The sequence below is a fragment of the Nicotiana tabacum genome, chromosome 4 (genome assembly GCF_000715075.1).
Source record: "Nicotiana tabacum cultivar K326 chromosome 4, ASM71507v2, whole genome shotgun sequence".
NCBI classification, from domain to species: Eukaryota; Viridiplantae; Streptophyta; class Magnoliopsida; order Solanales; family Solanaceae; genus Nicotiana; species Nicotiana tabacum.
Window position 1 is genome coordinate 13,205,301 of NC_134083.1, and position 16,773 is coordinate 13,222,073.

Below are 16,773 nucleotides of genomic sequence, written 5' to 3' on the forward strand. Positions count from 1 at the left end.
CTTACCATTTTTAGTCCTTTAAGTATTCAAAAGCTTATCGATTTTGGTCTCCGTCTACTTTTAACCAAGCACCGTCAATTTATTTTAACAGCTAGCCCACTTCAGCCTCACGTGACCTTCAAAACATTAAAAACTCGGTCTTCCCCCAATTCTTTCTCTCTACCCATTTCTTTCCCCCCAAATATTACTATTCTAAAAAAGCCCTAACCTCAAATTTACCAAGTGTGGTTTAGTTAAAGTCATCTAGGACAATGATTTTACGAATTGAAGGTGGTACAACTCCTCTTTATGGTGAGTTTTCAGTATTAGTGATATGGGTCTTTGTTTAATGTTGAAGAATATTTTCAGATGTATTTCTCTGTTGGGGATTTGATGAAATCTCTATGTGAATTTACTCTGTCTCTATTTTTTAGCTTTATCACATATATAAGATTCTTTGCATCTTTAGTGCTTTTGTTTATTGCTGAAAATAGTCCAGATACCAAGCAAATTGCATGCATGTGCGCTTTTTATTAGTTTATTTCTACCTATGTGTCTCCATCTTTATGTGCTTTTTTTTTTATTGCTGGGAATAGTCAAAAAGTAATATTTTTAATTATATACTTGAATCTTGCTTTTTATTTTTTCATAATATAGTAAAATATATTAGCTTATATGAATAGAAAAATAAATTTTTCTTTCTCTGCTTTGTTTATCAGACCCTATACAAGATGCATCAAAGTAAACCACAATGGTGTTATGAAGCACCATTCTCGAAGATATTATGTTGGGGGTCTTGTACAGTTTATCGACTATGTTGATATTTTAGAAATGCAGCTATCACAATTCAAGACTATAGGTGCGATATGTGGATATGATAATGATTTAGTCGCATTTTGGCATAAGTATGGTAGGTTCAGTGAGAGGATGCGATTTATTTCAACCGGCCTGGAAGCTAATTTGGTATCTACGAACATCCCTGTAGATAGGATAATTAAGGTTTGCTTTGAACATTTAGACTCTTATATCGGAGTGGATGTTGAGGCAACTTTCAATAAAGGACAAAATAGCGACATACCAAGTGAACACCAAGAATCTGTTGGAAGAAGAGCTGATTATTCTTCAAGTGCAGATGATTTTGAGGACTCGGATAATGATTTTGAGGATGAAATGATATCTTAAGAAGGAGTGAAAATGAGAAACATAGATATAAGGTTAGTGAAGATGTTCGAAAAAAGATGGCTAATGAAGAAGGAGATTCTGATTTTGTTAACTCTTAGGGGTTTAACAGCTTGGAAAGTGATTCTGATTCTGACAGTCTAAACTTTTCTAAGTTCAATTCAAAAACATATAGGTTACATCCCGTCTTAGCATTCGAAATGACATTCGAAAATAAAAAGGAGTTCAAGAATGCTGTGACTACTCATGAAGTTAATCAAGAAAAGTATATAGAATGGTGCAAGAATGATAGAGAAAGGATAAGAGCAAAATGTGTGAAACCAGATTGAAAATGTATAGGGATAACGCTTTTTAGATAAAAATATATAATTCCACCAATGATTGTAAGAATTGAAATTATTATAATAATACTGTCACATCTTCATTCATTGCTAGAAGATCTTGATGCCATAAAATCAAATAGGAATTGGAAGATCTCCAAATTTAGAGATCATGTGAGTGTACAGTTAAGAGCACATGTGACTTTATCTAAATGTATAAGGGCAGAAGAAGGCCATTGCAATTATCGATAGAGATATTTCTGATCAATTCAAAGTGGTGTGGAATTATTGCAATGAACTAGTAAGAACAAATCCAAATACTTCTGTTTATATGATGTTGGTCGAAAATGAGGATCCTAGCAAGCCTAAAATATTTCAGAGATTCTATATTTATTTTAGTGCTTGCAAAGAAGGTTTCAAGAGTGGTTACAGAAGAATAGTTGGAGTGGATGGTTGTTGGCTCAAGGGTCCAATGTACGGTACTCAGTTATTAACTGCTATTGGGCTTGATCCTAATAATAATATATATATCTGATAGCATATACAATTGTGGAGAAAGAATGTCGCGAGTCATGGGCATGGTTTCTGAATCATTTAAAGCTTGACTTGGAGATAGATGATGGAGCTAATTGGACCTTCATGTGAGACAAGCAAAAAGGTTTTATAGAAGCATTTAATGAGGTATTACCATTTGTGGCTCATAGATTTTGTATGAGATACTTGCATAATAACTTTAAGAGGGCGGGATTTAGTGGTAACACATTGAGAAATGCACTGTGAAAAGCTGCTAGTGCAACAACAATAAAGTGGTTTGATAAATGCATGCTTGAAATAATTGATTTAGACCCCGCAACTGCTTCTTGATTGAGAGATAAGTCACCTAGTGAATGTTCTAGATCTCACTTTTCTGAAAATGTGAAATGTGATACCTTATTGAATAACATGTGTGAAGCTTTTAACAATATGATATTGGAGGCGAGGGATAAGCCTATTATCACTCTTTTGGAGAAAATTCGATATCTACTTATGATAAGAATACAAACAAATAGGAATAAATCTGTCATGTGGAGTTCTGATGATATTTGCCCCAGGATTAAGGATGTGTTGCACAAAAGTCAAGTTGTTGTTGCTGAATATATTCCTAGAAAGATAAATTAGTGGAACTATGAGCTTATAGGAGCTAGCATAAATGATAATTGGGTTGTGGACTTACTAAATAGAAAATGTAGCTGTAGAAAATGGAATTTGACAGGAATTCCTTGCAAGTATGCCATAGCTGCAATTTGGGCTAAAAATGATAAAATTAATTCTTATGTTGATGACTGTTATAAGGTGGACACCTATAGAAGAATTTATGAATTTGCCATTCTTCTTATGAATGATCAAAACATGTGGCCACAATATGATAATATTCCTCCTTTACCTCCAAAAATAGTAAGACAAAGTAATAAAGGAAGAAAACAGAAGTTAAGAAGAAAAGAATCAGATGAAACGGGAGCAAGTAGGACAAAAATGAGAATAAAGCAGAAAACTTTAGGATGCAGTATATGTCACAATACTGGACATTGATGCGGAAAACTTTAGGATGCAGTATATGTCACAAACTTTAGAAAAAAGTTATTTTCTGCAATTTGATGCAGTTTTTTCTAGTTTTATGCTCTTTTTTTTGCAATTTTGTGCAGTTTTCTGTAGTTTCATTGATGTAATGTCTATTTATTAACATGAAAATGACACTATATTTTTGGTTCAATTGTGTTTTTTATTTTACAACAATATTTTCTGCAGTTTCATGATTATTTATTAGCATTCCACTTGCTTAGCATATCATCACAACTCAAATAAAATGATGACCAAGGGCATATGCACTCAGAATAAATAAAATACAAAATAGCCAACCGTTGTGACGCTTTCATTACATAATTAAGTACAAAGGACTATTATCCTTGCAATTAAGTAGAAATGACTATTATCCTTGCTTGTCTTTCAACTAATAATCTAAAGTGAACCACAAAATACTACTACACATTGAGAAAGACAACTGCAATATTTATTATTCAGCTGAACAACTTGTAATTTACATCACGATCGGAGGCCCTTATCTCATACAGACTTTAGCCATGATTTGCATATGCCAAAGCTTCAAATTCAATATCCAGTTCCCGGTGTTAGGACAGAGCCAAGGGGCAGAGAATTCTATCATCATGGCATCCAATAGCTACACTGCTTCAAAGGGTAACCCAAAGAACATCAAAGGCGTTAAAGGTAGAATCTAGTACAATACTATTGTCTATTCAACTTGTACCACTAATCACATAGTGAATGCAAAACACAAAATTAGCCATAATAGAGATGCAATGACAAAGTTACACTTTTGTGCACAACATACAATATTTTCAACCAATAAAGATTGTCCAATACATGCAACTATTTTAAGACCGTAAATGTTATTGTCTTTTAAATCAGGTAATGCATCTAAGTGAAGGCAATAAATATAAGATACAAATTAGCATAACATTGCATAGTTGGCATAAGGGTTGTACCAGAAGACAGGTAATACGATGCAACATTATGTACTCATCACGATGTTTAATACTGGCAAAGACATGAATCTATGCTTCCAAAACAGGAATATCCCATATATAAAATTAAGAGGTGTTCACAAGTAAGATGCAACTTTATCACTAAATTATCTACATTACAGATAATAAATACAAGTCATTAGGAGATGTATAAACATCTAAAGACTTGAATGGATTCAAGCTAATGCGACATCAAACTTGATCAAAACTAACTTAATGCACAGCTGAATGCAAAAGGAACAAGATATTCTGATATTGCAGCAGTATATGAATAATAATATATCCTCTTCGACTAGATCAAATTAACATAAAGCAGCTAAAAAAGTAAATACTTGAATACAAGATCAAGAAAATACATGAACTAGAGCAAATAGCACATACAAATTAAAACTTTTTTTGCGGGCTTTTGTTTAAATGCTAATACTCATAAAGCAAATCAAGAGAATGCATTAACTAGAGCAAATAACATATAGAAAGAGATTAATAAATTTTTTTTGGGGAAGTCCGCACAACCTTCATTGCCAATTTAATGAAAGGCTCAGATAGCGGACAATCTTCATCGCAGTAAAGCAGGAAAAATGGGTTCTGAAAAATGGGTTGGACCGGCGAGAAAGAGATATTATGGGCCGCCATAAACCTTACAAGAAATAGGGCAGTAGCTCTATCCCTAACTCCACCGGTTCCCGTTCTCCGTCGCCGCCTTCGCCGCCACCCACTACTCAGATAAGATAAAAAAGAAACGGGGAGAGAGAAATAAAAGACAAAGCGCTAAATTATTTTATGTTTTGACGTTAGGGCAAGCTGTTAAAATAAATTGACAGTAGACAAAGACCAAAATTGATAAGTTTTTTAATACTTAAAGGACTAAAAACGGCAAACGCATATTTAAGGGATTATCATAAACCTACTCCTAAAGATAAGGGACAATTTTTGTCATTTTCTCCCAATTCACCAACTTCACAATTTTTTCACAAATTGTAACAACCTCAATATTTTTTGACTATTTTTCGGAATAAAGTAAGCAATAGTAGCAACCTCATAATTTTTTCACTATTTTTTTTTAATAAAGTAAACAATTGTAGCAAGTATAGAGAAAAATTAGAGAGAGATTTTGATAGATTGATATTGATTTTGTAAGAAAAATAAAAGAATGAGTGGGTATTTATAGTAGAAAATAGAGAAAAAGTGTAATAATAAAATGTTTGGGGTTAAAACTTAGTTGGGTGGGGGGAGGGGAGGCTAAATGGCTATTTTTAAATACCCAACGACTATTTTTTGAACTCCCAACGACTACTTTTTTCAAAAGCCAAACGATTATTTTTTTTAAAAAAATATATCCGTTAGGCCTGTTTGACCCTCCAAGGGACCGTCCGGTCCCGGTCTCTTGGCGGGCCAAACAAGCCTGGTCCTAACGGTTCCTAGCTAAAACTATGAGACCGGCACGAACCTACCTCTAGCGGGCCAAACGGTCCCAGCCCGTTTAGCCCACTTAACCCGCGGTCCCGAGTCCGTCTTGACCCGACCAAGTTGCCGGCCTTAACACCATGTATCTAGTTTTCCTAATATTTTATGGTTATATTATTTTTTAGTAATTTATTTAAATTATACATTATTAGCTTTGAATAAAGATAAAATTTAGTCACATCCAGGCATATATTTAGACTCCAACGTTTTACTTTTAATAAAAATAAATGAGGTCTTTATAATATAAAAATTGTAATATTGAAATAATAAGGTCTTATGGTATAGTATTGTTAGTGTGAATAGTACCACAAAATAATGTTTAAACTTTAAGACTATTGTTTAGTTAAATAATTTTGGATCTTCAATAATATCTAAATATGACATGACAAGTGTAACAAATCTAAATAAGTATTACTTCCTCCGATCCATAACAAGTGACTATTTTATCTTTTTATTTTGGTCTAAAATAAGAGTCCATTTACATAAGCAAGAAGGAATTAATTTTATTTTTTCCAAAATTTGCCCTTATTTAAATATTCTGATGTATCAAGGTAACAATTAATTAATGTTAGTTTAGTAAATATATTTTTTTCTCTAAGAGTTCATATTTCCTTAATTGGCGTGCTAAAAATAAAATAATTACTTATTATGAACTGGAGGAAATAAGAGGAAAGGAAGAGAATGTAAAATTGAGAGAATCACCGATAAAGAGTTACGGTGGAGTTTTAAGTACTCCTTCCTTCTTAGTGAAAGCTTTTGGATTCAAGCCGAGGGTATGATCTTACTTTTATTAGACAATGTTATATTAGACAATGTTCCAAAGCAATTATTGGACATTGAATGGGGAAAAAAAGAGAAATTGGGAGGAGCCAAATCCCACTTGAAGTGTTCCCCCAGAGACCAATGTTAGAGCAGCCAAACGAGCCCTAATAATTAATATCATTCCACATTTGCCCCCGTTTGATTGTTGAATGACCTTCTTGTTCTACTCGCCCGTCCCTTTCCCAATCTCTGCTTTTCTCTTCCAAGCACGAGCCGGAGCAGCCATTGTGAGACTCAATTGTCTATGTCCGATCAAAGATTACGATCGACCTCAATTGAATGCTAAGAAAACAGAAATAAAGAAAAGGAATTCTACGAGTTCTTCAATATGATGACGCGGTCGTCTTCTGGTCAAATCAACATCGAGGCGCGTACGAAGAAACTCGATGTAGATAATCGAATCTCTCTGAGAATTTACTATCGGATCGCTGATAATGTCCTCAAACAGGTCTTCCTTTTTCTATTACCTACTTTATGAATTTGTATCCTTATTTGTATTTTTTTTGAATTGTGAACTAAGTTAGTGAATTTTAGATCGCCTGTCCAAGGATCCAAGTTTTATCATTGAATGCACAGCTCTTAAGCTTGAAACATGAATTACTGACGTCTCCACTCAAAGTATATTTGGTTTATAAACATACTGAAAATTATTGGCGGCTTTTCATTTGAGAACTATTGATAGATTTTGTTATTGTTGCGTTGTTATAATTATCATTGTATTGAATTTCTTGAAATTATTTATCATATCCTTAATTGGAAATTAGTAGTGAGCAGAATGCAATACTTAAGAAATAATTTTTTTAGTCTCTAGGATTACCACTACCAAGAGTTCACCATTTACTTCTACCCTGATTATAATGTTTTCTAGCTAAAATAATAATTGGTGAACCAAAAAATGGAATGTTAATTTTAGGTGGTTGGATGGTTCATGCTTTGTTGAAAACTTGAAATAGACTAATAGAGCAAATGAAGTTCTTCCACTTTGATGTTAGTTGGGGCAACGTCTGTCTGCTGCTTGCCGTTTTCTTGATCTGAGAAACCCTTGCTAGTTCATCTCTGCTAGCCAAAAATTATTCCCTTCGATTTGATCGACCTGCCATACTGTAATAGAAATATAGTTTGCTATCCCTTGCTATTACTCTAGAGCCTCTTCTTTGCATTCTTCATATTTCTCAACTATAGCATGGTACTTGTTTGGCGGTGCACTTTTGTCTGTTGTACTTATGTTTTGATATGCCAATGATTAGTAACTTTTAAGTCATTTTATGACTCTTGTCGTCCATCGAATATCTTTCTATACTAAAGTGCTTTGCAATTAGGTAATTGTTTATATAGTAACTTTCTGTTTGAATCCAAATTCCTCTTTATTCTCTAGACTGATATTGCAGGAAATGATATATTTTCCATATTGTAGGCTGACATTTTCCGCGCAGAGGGAGACGTCATAGATTTATATGTCATGCTTCTTAGATTCTCAAGGTGAGAAGGGAAGTAGAATGACCCAAAGCTATATTTTGTTTCAGGTTAATGTCAGAAGCTTGCACTGAGCTTTATTATTCGTTATGCTTAATTTCTGATGTGGATTTGAAATGTTAGAAGCCCTCCCTTATTTCAAGCTTTGAGTAGCCAAACCTTTTTTCTTTTTACTACAGAGTTGACCAAGCTGCCCTGTTGGATAATAGTATTATTTCCTAAGAAACAAATTTGTTAATTGCGGATGCCTCAAAGAATTTTTTTTCCTAATCACTTACTAAATTAAGGTACAGAGAAGCATACAAAAATACTTTATCTAAATGAGTTTTAAAAGTTTGTTAGTACTATTTGAATTTTTTTATTCGTTTTGAATTCACATTCTTATCCAGTGAGCTAGTAAGTTAATTTATGTGGAGAAAAAGATTTTGGCTACTCAAAACTTTGAAATGTGGGAGGTTTTCCAATTCAAATTAAAGATGGGTTATGTCTGATAGAGTAACCTCAAGTTAGGGCCTTGTAATTAACCCTAAGTTTTAAGGTTATTTTCTATTTAAACTAGAGCCTCAATTGAATTACAAAGTGATTCTGATGATTTGGATGTCCTAAATACTTTCTGAACCCCTGAAGTTTGTATTTAAATTGCTGTTTTTTCTGTTTAAGTTTGGTCTCTGAGACAATACCATGCCATCGAGATTATCGAGCATCACTGCAGAGCAACAAAATTTATCTAAAAAAGGTAGATATTCCATTCTGTTCATAGTGTTCATGTGTAACAGTTCACTTAATCTGACTTTTTGTGTCTGATCTCAAGAGATTACTAAATGCTGTGGCTGAGCTTGAGCAACTGAAGCCAATAGTTCAACAGAAACTCGAGGAGCTAAATAGAAAAAGCACATATCAAGTGAATAAGGGGAACAATCATCATCAAAATACTCTTTTAGGATTCTCAGGAGAGTTTTATCCAGCCAATAAGCAAAACCCTAAGGCTTGTGGAACAACTAAGGTATGCATCACGTACATGCTATTTATTAGGTGTCATTTTGTTCAAGCTTTCCTGTTTAGCTGCCTTGGATTTGGTCGTGATGTGTGCATATTTGGTTTTGAGGGTTCTATTTGTCTTTCATATTTTCTTGAAAGTGTATCGATTTCCAGTGTGGAGTGCTCCAGAAATCAAGAGATGCATTGGAATTGTTAAGAAACTGTTTGTTTTAAGCTTACCAAAGTGATACGCAATTCCACTAAGGTGTCTATTTCAAGAAAATTCCACTAAGGGGCTTGCTAGAAACAAAGCTTTTAAGTTTTGGGAAAAGTTTGGTGCATCATAGCCATAGGTTGTTTCATCTTCCTTAAAGTTGAAAATGTGTGGTGTGTTAAATTGCCTAGAATATTTTATTTAAGATAATGTAGAAGGTGGTGAACAAAACAGTGAAACACTAGATTCATGGGTCTGAATTGGACCTTGTAGTTTCAATTCTACTGTTATTCCATTGCTTTGTTTTAAAGATGCTTCATAACCATAGATACCATGATCCATAGAGACGAGGTGTTTGATTGTACAGCTTGTGTTAATGGTCTGTTCTGATGGACGTTGTCTCCGCATCTCACAGGTAGTAGCACCAGTTCGAGATTTTGTGTCTCAAGTCCCAAGAACCCAGCAGTTTTTGCTTGTGAAGCCAGTAAATGAGCAGATGCGCCATTTGTAAGTTTCTCCAATAAGGACTACTCTGTAGTTTATCTCTAGATGCAATGTGCCTGATCAAGGCACTTCAATTGCATGGAGTAGTTGCTTAATTGTGGCCCTAGTCTGCGGCTCTCACTAAATTTGAATATTGCACGTGGAATCTCTTCATTTTACAATGCTTATAAATGAACCATCCGCAGATTTTAGTGTGAGATAGACGTCTTTGTAGCTGTTATTCCTTGGAAACTACAAATCATGATTTTCTTTTATTTTACTAAGGCCCCGGGTATTGAATAATAAAGATACATTTTGCATTGCCGTGCTAGATAAAAACATTCCAGAAGTAATTGCATTAGGTTTAACTTGTCCATAAAAAGCAACAAACACAAATCAACACACTGAAAACATATAGTACAGCAGTTGCAAGTAAAATCTCTTCCTAGGCTGGCGTGGTGTGTTGATTAAAAACAATAGTGGACGAGGTAGAATGCATTAGTCAAGGTGAAAATGAGCTTATGTTTGGTGGATGTCAGCTATTTGTTCAATGTTACTCTTCTTTATTTACTTATTTTTCTGTTTACTTTTCTAGGTCACTTAGTATACCGCGACCAAAGGAAGAAACTCTGACCAGACATTCCATCCTGGGTCCAAATGGACTTCGAGGACAGTGGCAACCTCCAGCTAGTGACAGAGGGGTATGAAGGATGTTTTTGTGTTTTTAGCATAGTAAAATACAATTGTAGTCCTCAAGCTAGTGACAGGGGAGCATGAAGGATATTTTTTATGTTTTTCACATAGTAAAATACAGTTTTAATCGTCATAAGTGAGATCATGAAATTCTGACTCATAAACAAGACGCAGTTGTCCTAGTCACGTATTTCTTTTATGATTAATTCATTCTCATGCATCTATGCGACCAAATTCTGGCACAAGCTTGGCAACGCTTGAGAGACATGTAATGCTTCGTCAGAAAAGAAAATTTAGAGAAAAAACGGCCACCACCGTCACCTTCATCAATTCCTTCCTTCTGCCCCAGATAACTCAACACTTTTGCATCTCCTCACATTTCCAGCCTTTCTTCATCTTCCTTGTGCCCTACCCACCTTCAGTCTGTCCCTTCTGGTAGGGGTGAAGAGTTCTATTCCCCTATTATAATTTATTTAAATTATCAGGAAAGATGGGCACCCTATACTGGAAGGCTGACCCAATGAAGATATATATATGGATTGAGTAAATACTAGATTGAAGCAATCTACCGGGTTGATGACTCAAATTTGTGAATTTTCTGCTCTTGAAATTTACAGTGTTGATCCTTTAACCCTCTCAGTCATCCTAACCTCAAAGGATGAACCATTAGAGGAGTTACCGCAAAAAAGAGCTAATATGACAATAGAGGTGGTAGCTCTGCATTCTCTTCGGTAGGACGTGGAACTACCCAAGCAGAGCAGGTTACGGGGGGGTTATCATGGCAGTCCTTTTCCTTCGTTAAATCTGGGTGGGAAGGGTTGTGCATTGAGCCATGTGCTCTTTGTGCTAAACAATTTGCCAGAGGCTACTATGCTTTCATCACACTCTTTTCCTCTATTTTAGTTCTCTGTTCTCTTTCTTCGTTATCTGGTCTATGATCATAGGTAATTAGACATAAATGAAGCCCTCTGGGAATGGGATAGCCATAGATTGGGAGTCGGGAGTCCTGACAAACAAACGTTTCCCAGGAATTGTAAGGACTATAATAGCCTGTTTGGCCAAGCTTCTCCAATCCTAGAAGCACTTTTTTTTCAAAGTTAAAGTGTTTGGTCAAACTTTTGGAAGAAAAAAAAGTACTTTTGATGAGAAGCAGAAGCAGTTTTGGAGAAACAGAAAAAAGTAGCTTCTCTCCAAGAGCACATTTTTGAAAAGCACTTTTGAGAAAAATACACTTAGAAGCAGTTTTTAAAAGCTTGGCCAAATACTAATTGCTGCTCAGAATTGCTTTTCAAATTAATTAGCCAAACACAAACTACTTCTCACCAAAAGTACTTTTGAGAAAAAGCACTTCTCAAAATAAGCTGAATTTTGCAGCTTGGCCAAACATTGGGTAAGTCTAACTGTAGAAATACAACATCTGTTCTTAAATGCAGGTGTCTTATCCAAGTAATGTTGACTTCACTCCTGTTCTAATCCCCAGGTGAGGTTCTTAATTATTGATTTATTTTCAACATGTTTTATGTGCAAATATAGCTTTTGCAAAACATATTTGTAATGACACATTTAGGGCTTTACTACAGTCCTGAGCTACTCACAGATAAATTTGTTTTTGGTATAAATTTATCCTGCCAGTGTGCTTACATTTGAGTTTTGAGTATACTTCCTTAATCCTTGAAGGGAAAACAGGCTCCTGCAGCCTCTAGAAAATGAATCCTTGGATAAAAAGGATGACGTCAGTTCAGAATGTGGAAAACCATGTCTGGAATCTATGTTACCGGTAGATAGTGACAAGCCAGTGCTTCGTCTTGAAGAACCTGCTTCATTGATTTCCTTTGATACAGAAGAAAGCCCTCTACAATCAGAAATCATTAGACAACCGTCTCCTCCACCTGTTCTTGCAGAGGTACAAGATTTGATGCCACCTGCATCATCTCCAGTCGATGAGGTGGAATGTGGATTGGTTAAATCATCACCTGATGGCCTAATCTGCTCTGAAGAACCATTGCAATTGCACATTGTGAGAGTTTTATACATTTTACTATTCAACATTTTGGTTGTCCAGTTCCTTATCACCTTCTCTTTTGTCTTACATTGTTGAATGCTTTTACCTATTTTCATTTTGTAGTCCACATCTCTGATGGATGCATTCATGAAGCTAGCCAAGTCCAATACTAACAAAAATCTGGAAACCTGTGGTGTTCTTGCTGGATCACTTGTATGTCCCTTTAATTCTTATCATTGTGTTTTCAGTTCCAATCTCTTTGTAGCTGTATCAGCATCCACACTATTGCTTGTTTCAGAAAAACCGAAGATTTTATGTCACAGCTCTCATCATTCCCAAGCAGGAATCGACATCAGATTCGGTGAGTGAGAGTCCTTTATATTATTCATTAAGAAAAAAAGGTGTACTGTTCTTTGGAAAGATTTCCTGGAAAGTATTCTGATCGAATTCTTTCTGAGCAGTGTCAAACTACAAATGAGGAGGAAATATTTGAAGTTCAAGATAAGCAATCACTGTTTCCCCTTGGGTGGATTCATGTAAGTGTATTTTGTGAGGATCCCAGTCCTTGATAAATTACTTCTGAATTGTGCTATCATCTTAATATAAACTATTGTACCAGGTCAGCTTTCAGTTTCTGTGATCTGGTGAAGCTTGCCATGCTTCTGTAATAAAATATGTAGAAAGAACTATCAAGTAACACTATTAGAACACCTAGCATACTCATTGTAGTTTATTGAGTCGTAACAGAGACATTCTTTGTAATGTTGTCGTGTACCTACTACAAGTTATTTTACATAATCTGTTCCAGTAACTTCATATGGTATTGTATCTCAAAAGAACCTTGAATAGTTTATACTCCATGATACAATTAAATTCAAGTAATGACTCTTTACTTTCCATTGTTTTACAGACACATCCAACGCAATCATGTTTCATGTCATCCATTGATGTTCATACCCAGTACTCATATCAGGTTTCTGTACTTGAATTCTTTACTTCCCCAACCGGGATATCTCCTGTTTGTCTATGAAGACTGAGGAAAATGTTGTATCTTATTTTTTTACCAATAAAAAGAGAACACTGAGGCAAATGTTTACATGGCCTATTACACCTGGATTTATGTTTTACCTATTTCATATCATTTTATTGTTGATGATGATATGATTTCATCCCTTATCCTAGATTCACTCATTTCCTTTACTACTGATTAAACAGATCATGTTGCCTGAAGCTATTGCAATTGTAATGGCCCCAAGAGACAGTTCAAGGTAAAGTAGCCTCAATCTCTGGTGGAAGTAGATTTTGCTCTTCGTGTAATACCTTTTTTAGGTTACTTTTGGTACATGGATGGAAGTGGGAAATGACAATCTCCCCTTCCATGCCTAGTTAATGTACATCTAACTAATCCATGGTATTCTAATCCTAGAACTCATGGAATATTCCGATTGACGAATCCGGGTGGTATGACAGTAATACGACAATGTCCGAGGCGTGGTTTTCATCCTCATGACCCCCCTCCTGATGGTAGCCCAATTTATAAGCATTGTACAGATGTCTATATGGATTCTAAATTGAAGTTCGACGTCATTGATCTTCGATGATTGCAATCATAGATTAATGATTTGCAGATGCATCTTTCATCACGATCCTTGTTTGTTTTGCCTTTGCAATATTGTTTGGTCTACAAGATGTCAATACATAATCCGTGAATACTCAATTTGATAGTTGTTACCGGGCAGCTGTTGAAGCTGCAGCTTGTATGCAGGTAAAGGTTGTAAAAGGTTCATGCCTGGCATTTTTCTCAAAAAGGTTCTTGCCTGGCATTCTTGCAGATATAATAGAACTGCATCATTGGATACATATAATATAAACAATCTTTGTAAATAGAAATTCTTTTTCGGGCAATGTGTGTAAACTTGCAAAATATTGTCAACACTATTGACATCTTAGTTGCAACTGTGCATCAGTTATCCTATGTACTTTGTGAATATAGTTCTGTTGGTTCTTGTCCTAGACTTTTACCGACCAGCTGTTTTTCTTTACATTTTAGGAAGGATTATTTTTTATTTATCTATTTTGCATTACTCCATCCGCAGCTTTATGGTGCTCAAATTCCAATGATCTCGTCCATGATGTTTCCTCCTGATTAATGTAGAAAGAAGTGCCCTTCAGGAAATCTGCAGTGACATATTTGCTGCATTTGTTTGAGTCAGCTGTACTGGTCTGTATTACGTAGAATCTTTTTCTTTTCCCCTCAGTTTTTTCTGCATTTGTTCTCTTAGATCTAGTTTCCAGTTTTATCTGAAGAGAGTTGGGGTTGAGTTTCAGTTTGTTTTGTTGTGTTGGGTAAATTGAGTGGTCCGTTGTTTTATTGTGGTTGAGGCAACCCAAATTTTGGGGTTGGGCAAAGAAAGGCAGAATGTGGCGAAGCATGACCATTGGGGTGGAATCAGCCAATTTGGCTTGATCTCTCAATTCGTTCGAGTCTGGAATAACATGAATTTTCGCTCTGGTTATCTACCCTTGATTAGCTCTACTGGAGACTAAAAGTAGCTCCTTGATTTGACATACTTTTGTTTTGTTTATCTATTTGATTGCAACAAGTAAGCACTGATTCTGGGGCCCTATTAGTAAGGCTTGTGAATGCCAGGAGTTGTGGCCAACAGGCCGAAGATTCTATGGATTGGGAAGCCAAGAGGTGTATTCTTGGGCCTTAGTTGCAGATGTGGACAACCTGGTCACATGTCAAGTGTCAAATATGGTTCGTTTGTCAAAACCTTGAAACATGACAGAAGCTTTGTGGTGAACGAGGGCTGTCATTCATCGATGTATACCTCACGCCATGGCTGGTCCATCTGTTCTATGGATCTCGACTTCTCATCGTCCTTGCTTTCAAAGTTCATTTCCATGATTACCTCTTAACAATTAAAAAAAAGGGCTCGTTACCATGATTGACATTTTCTAGCTAAAATGTTGTTAATATTTCTGCCTCGCTCTTTCTTTTTTAAGAAGGAAGTAAGAAACAATGTTGGAGGGTTCGATACATCAGTACGAGCTCTTATTCTTATTACCCGTTGACCCAACCGTAACTTTTGTTCTGCTTGGCAATACAAGAAAAAGAAAAACTATACTGTTTTTATCTCCATCGGCTTCTATATAAAAAAGAAAAATAGAACAAGAAATGGTTCTTTTGTTATTTTGCTCCTACCTTTTCTATCACGGTGAGCAATGTATTGCTTCTTGCTAGACCCTTAAAAACTCAGTTTATATAAATCTAGATTTTGAGTATGGGGAAGAAATGAAAAAAGGACTGAATTCTCTCAGTTAAGCTTTTCTTCTCCCTTCTATTGTTCTCCGTATTGCACCGACTATGATCTATTGATTACGTTGGCAGTAATATTGTTGTTTTCAATCTCTGTTCCTTTCAAATTAAAATCGAGTAAAATCCGTGATAACTGAGTCGATGCAAATCCAATTTAGTGACGTCACTTCAATCTTAGAACTTTAGTTGACAATAGAAGCTAGTGAGGAAGCTGGGGATCTAGCTTTTTTGCTACGGGGTTCTGAACCTAGTATTTTTCATACGGAACATAATAAATATGTGAAAAATTACTAAATTTTCAACAAGTAATAGATTTAAATCCCTGATTTTAAAGATACAATATGTTCAACACTAAAAACTTTAAATGTCGTACTCATCATGTTAAAATCTCGGATCTCCTTGTCTAGGACATCTAACGTTAGAACTAGTTTTGGCTAAAATGACAACCACCTCTCTATGTTCTAGATGGAAGTGGTTGAAAAAAGGAAATAATCATCTATACTTCCCAGCGAGAGACCAAATCAATGAAGTGTTGCCGAGCACAATGGGAAACTCTCACACTGTTTGCAGAAGAACTTTCAAAGCCAAACTACATTTATTATTTGCTTAATATGTTGTTTTCATATGATTGTTGAGAAGAAAATGGACAACATGTCTTCAGTAGCAGAATCAATCCAATATATCTGAAACTTTCAACACAACCTTTCAACTAATTCCAATTGAAATATACTAATGCTTATTCCGTCATATCAATCCACAATACTTGTATTATATTTTATATCCAAGGAAAGTAACAAAAGTCAAATAGCAAAATTAAAGGTTTTCAAGTTCTTATTTTGGAGGGGGTCTCTAACAGATAATGACATTTAATAGTATAGCGAGTGAACCAGTCTATTAACACAGGTACGATTTGGATAGCGCTCAGGGCAAGTAATTATTATTAAATGTTGTTTGACTTGACCTAAGCATTACCCAATAAATTCACCTTCCCCTAATAAATAATAATGACTGTCATCATTTTTGTTGAGGCATGACACTGGTCATCATATAGAGCGTTGAAGTTAGGTTTGATGTCCCTGTAGAAATACGTATAATTAATTTTATCCGCAAGGAAAGTAATATATATATATAATTGGCAAATGTATCTTATGTAATTCCAAATACCTAATAGTGATAAAATTTACTTAATATTTATCTTAATTAACTATGAAAAGTTGGTCAAGGTTCAATCGAAATGAATTATGCCTGGCGGCCAAGTTATGTTG

General features: G+C 35.2%; 1 protein-coding gene and 1 non-coding gene across 3 annotated transcripts; one reads left to right on the forward strand and one right to left on the reverse strand.

Moving 5' to 3' along the window:
• Positions 1 to 4,010: 4,010 nt before the first annotated feature.
• On the reverse strand, positions 4,011 to 4,152 carry LOC142180512 (small nucleolar RNA snoR137). The gene has a single exon (XR_012709133.1). It is a non-coding gene; the product is annotated as a small nucleolar RNA snoR137 (small nucleolar RNA).
• A 2,021-nt stretch (positions 4,153 to 6,173) lies between these two features.
• Positions 6,174 to 14,199, forward strand: LOC107760387 (AMSH-like ubiquitin thioesterase 1). 2 transcript variants are annotated; one of them, XM_016578428.2, is made up of 14 exons: positions 6,174 to 6,791; positions 7,758 to 7,822; positions 8,477 to 8,552; positions 8,628 to 8,819; positions 9,424 to 9,515; positions 10,087 to 10,192; positions 11,618 to 11,664; positions 11,862 to 12,201; positions 12,310 to 12,399; positions 12,485 to 12,547; positions 12,648 to 12,722; positions 13,097 to 13,159; positions 13,402 to 13,454; positions 13,613 to 14,199. In XM_016578428.2, the coding sequence occupies exons 1-14, from the start codon at positions 6,672 to 6,674 to the stop codon at positions 13,785 to 13,787; spliced, it is 1,557 nt and encodes a 518-aa protein (XP_016433914.1). In that variant the 5' UTR covers positions 6,174 to 6,671; the 3' UTR covers positions 13,788 to 14,199. The 2 variants fall into 2 exon arrangements, with proteins under 2 accessions (XP_016433914.1, XP_016433915.1); XM_016578429.2 differs by having other exon boundaries at positions 6,176 to 6,791; positions 11,871 to 12,201.
• The last annotated feature ends 2,574 nt before the right edge of the window (positions 14,200 to 16,773 follow it).